Source organism: Eulemur rufifrons, chromosome 9, assembly GCF_041146395.1.
Source record: "Eulemur rufifrons isolate Redbay chromosome 9, OSU_ERuf_1, whole genome shotgun sequence".
In the NCBI taxonomy this organism is placed as follows: Eukaryota; Metazoa; Chordata; class Mammalia; order Primates; family Lemuridae; genus Eulemur; species Eulemur rufifrons.
In genome coordinates, this window is record NC_090991.1 from 34,542,302 (window position 1) to 34,545,732 (window position 3,431).

Below are 3,431 nucleotides of genomic sequence, written 5' to 3' on the forward strand. Positions count from 1 at the left end.
GGAGGGAGAGGAGGAGACAGAGGTGGGGCCGGGCTCCTCGTACCCTCTCGCTCCACCTACCCGCAGCTCCTCCTCTCCACCCCCACCCCCCACCCCCCGGCATGGTACTGGGTCTCTCCAAACTGGAAAGCAGCAAAAGGACACCTCCTCCCTTTTCTCTCCTGTTGTTTTCAAATGCGATGAGAGAGAGGAGACAGAGAGGCGGGGGAGAGAGAAAGTGAGCGAGAGAGAGAGAGAAAGGAAGGAGAAAAGCTGGGGTAAAGTATTTTCGCAATTTCTGCCTTGAGGATTTTACTAGCTTCTCTCCCCAGGCCTCAGCCAATCAGCGCGCGAGCCCGGGCCCTGCGTCTCTTGCGTCAGGACGGCCGTGCTGAGCGAATGCAGGCGCCTCGAGAGCTGGGAGCGATTTAAAACGCTTTGGATTCCCCGGGCCTGGGTGGGGAGAGCGAGCTGGGTGCCCCCTCTATTCCCCACCCGCACCGCCCCATGAGCCGACTCTCGGCCCCATGGAGCTCGGCAATTATGCCACCTTGGACGGGGCCAAGGATATGGAAGGCTTGCTGGGAGCGGGAGGCGGTCGGAATCTAGTCGCCCATTCCCCGCTGACCAGCCACCCAGCGACGCCTACGCTGATGCCCGCTGTAAACTATGCCCCCCTGGATCTACCAGGCTCTGCGGAGCCCCCAAAGCAGTGCCATCCATGCCCCGGGGTTCCCCAGGGGGCGTCTCCAGCTCCTGTGCCTTATGGCTACTTTGGAGGCGGGTACTACTCCTGCCGAGTGTCCCGGAGCTCGCTGAAACCCTGTGCCCAGGCGGCCACACTGGCTGCCTACCCCGCGGAGACTGCTGCGGCCGGGGAGGAGTATCCCGGCCGCCCCACTGAGTTTGCCTTCTATCCGGGGTACCCGGGAACCTACCAGCCTATGGCCAGTTACCTGGATGTGTCAGTGGTGCAGACCTTGGGCGCTCCCGGGGAGCCTCGCCATGACTCCCTGCTGCCCGTGGACAGTTACCAGTCCTGGGCCCTCGCCGGTGGCTGGAACAGCCAGATGTGTTGCCAGGGAGAACAGAACCCACCGGGTCCCTTCTGGAAGGCAGCATTTGCAGGTAACCTTCACTATGCTGGGTCCCCCTTGGCTATGAGCTGGGGTTATTGGCCTCACTGGCACTTGCTTGGGAGAAGGAGGGTGACTTGGGGCCGGTGAGAAGGAGCTTGGTGCTTCTCTGTTGGTTGTCAGGACTCTGAAGGAGTGTCCAGGCAGTGTGAGGGGCCTGAGCTGGGTGCTATGTGAAGCCTGAAGGCTAGCAGTCTGCCTCACTTCCCCAGAAGGCCCTGGGACCAGCCTTTCAGTATGTCGAGAGCCTTGGATCTCTTTGCTGTTGGGTGGGGGTCAGGTGTCCCTATCCAGCCCAAACCTAGTCTAATTCTACACAAAGCCTAAATAACTCTCAAATAGTGAATGAGGGGACGTGGGTGTGGGAGGTGGACAGGGAGGTATTGGATGTTCTGTAGAGAATACAACCCGTCACTTTCTTTTAGATGAGTTTTTCAATTTCCAAAGGAAAATTTAGGTTTCCTGCATCCATGACTTAGTGCATTGGGGTGCATTGGGGTGGGTGGATATGTGTGGGTGTATGTGTGCATGTGTGCCTGTGATGGGAATCAGGGCAGAAACATGTTTCCTCTCCTACAGAATTTGCCTGTAGAATCTACAAGAGTGGTTAAGAGTCTGAAAATGCATGCAGGGTGGACATACATGGGGCAAAGGCCTGGCTGTGTATGGTGGGTGTGTTTGCAGACCCATGGGTGTGAAAGCAGTGATGAGTGAGGGTGGCCTGCAGGAGCCCAGGCTGAGCGGTGGTCAGAGAACCAGCCAGAAGTCAGGGCGTCTCTGCCTGCTTTGGGGTTGCAGAAGCGCATGTGCGCTTGTAGGGTGACCTTGGTGGGTCTGTAGGATGACTTAGCCTGGAGCCTGCAGGGCCTAGGTCTGCACTTGGGCACACGCCAGGCAGGGGTCTGAGCGTGCCTCTTTCTCCCTCCCTTTTCCGCTGCGCAGACTCCAGCGCTCAGCACCCTCCTGAGGGCTGCGCCTTTCGTCGCGGCCGCAAGAAGCGCATTCCCTACAGTAAGGGGCAATTGCGCGAGCTGGAGCGCGAGTACTCGGCTAACAAGTTCATCACCAAGGACAAGAGGCGCAAGATCTCGGCGGCCACCAGCCTCTCTGAGCGCCAGATTACCATCTGGTTTCAGAACCGCAGGGTCAAGGAGAAGAAGGTTCTTGCCAAAGTCAAGACCAGCGCTACCCCTTGAAGGATCTCCCTGGCTGAGGGTGGGAGGAAGTGGTGGTGTCGTGGGGATACCAGGAGCCTGGGGAAAAGGACTCTGATGAGGGGCCCCCAGAAACGACACCCTTCCCAGGCCACCAGCTCCTGGACTGTTAGCTCAGGGGTGGCCTGGGCACCCCATATGTGCCCAGAGAGCAAGGCCTGGTGTTACAGCCCACTCTGCCATTATTCCCAAAGAACTTGTCCCATTCATAATCATTCATCCTGACAGTGGCGATAATCATGATAACCAGTACTAGTTGCCATGAAATTAGCCTCGTATTTTCTATCTAGAGCTCTGTAGAGCACTTTAGAAACCGCTTTCATGAATTGAGCTGATTTTGAATAAACGTGGAAGGAGATCTCTTGGCAAGGCAACTTTCTCTCAGATCCCCTTCTGTTTACATCGCCCATCCCAGTAACATCAGGAAGACTGGGGAGAGGGGGAAAGGCAGATTCTCCTGTGTGGCTATCAGGCACATTTAACATTCTTCTAAGATGACAGCTGGACAGGATGGACAATGCTAGATAGAGGGTGCCTCTTCCTCCTTCCATGCCCCCCTCTCCAGGCTGTACACACTGGTCTCCAAAGCCCCCATACCTAACTCAGATTTTGCAGTTGTGTGAAAATGAAGCTGCTGGCCTCCCTAGTCAATCCTCCTTGCTTCCAGAGAAAGGGAATTTGAGAAAGTGCCTAGATCATTCACCATTCCTCATTTCCTAGTCCAAACTCTCGAAGTCTTCCAATGTTCCTGGTGGTTCTGACTGAAGCAGATCATGGTTTGTTGGGCATTTGGGAGCCGCATAAACTAGATATGTGTGGCCTTGTAGACGTGACCCCTCTGGGGCAGAAACAGTGGTTACAGAACAAGAGAGTAGTGTCCTGCCCTACCCTTAGGCACATCCCAAACACGCTGGTATCGCCAAACAGGAGAGAAAACCAGAAAATGGCCCCTTCACCACTCATTTTCTCCCATTTGCTTTCCCCAGACACCCAGAGGACAGAGGAGCTTTGCGGGCAGTAGGCCTGGGCCATGCAGCAGGTCCTTTTGCGGTGGAAAGAATAGTGGTTGGTGGAGGGGCAAAGAGTGGGGGAACCCCAGGTG

At 56.2% G+C, this 3,431-nt stretch overlaps 1 protein-coding gene across 1 annotated transcript; it reads left to right on the forward strand.

Annotated features, from left to right (window-relative positions):
* The first annotated feature begins 506 nt into the window (after positions 1-506).
* On the forward strand, positions 507-2,311 carry HOXB13 (homeobox B13). The gene is made up of 2 exons (XM_069481269.1): positions 507-1,107; positions 2,058-2,311. Exons 1-2 carry the CDS (start codon positions 507-509, stop codon positions 2,309-2,311), a joined length of 855 nt encoding a protein of 284 aa, XP_069337370.1.
* The last annotated feature ends 1,120 nt before the right edge of the window (positions 2,312-3,431 follow it).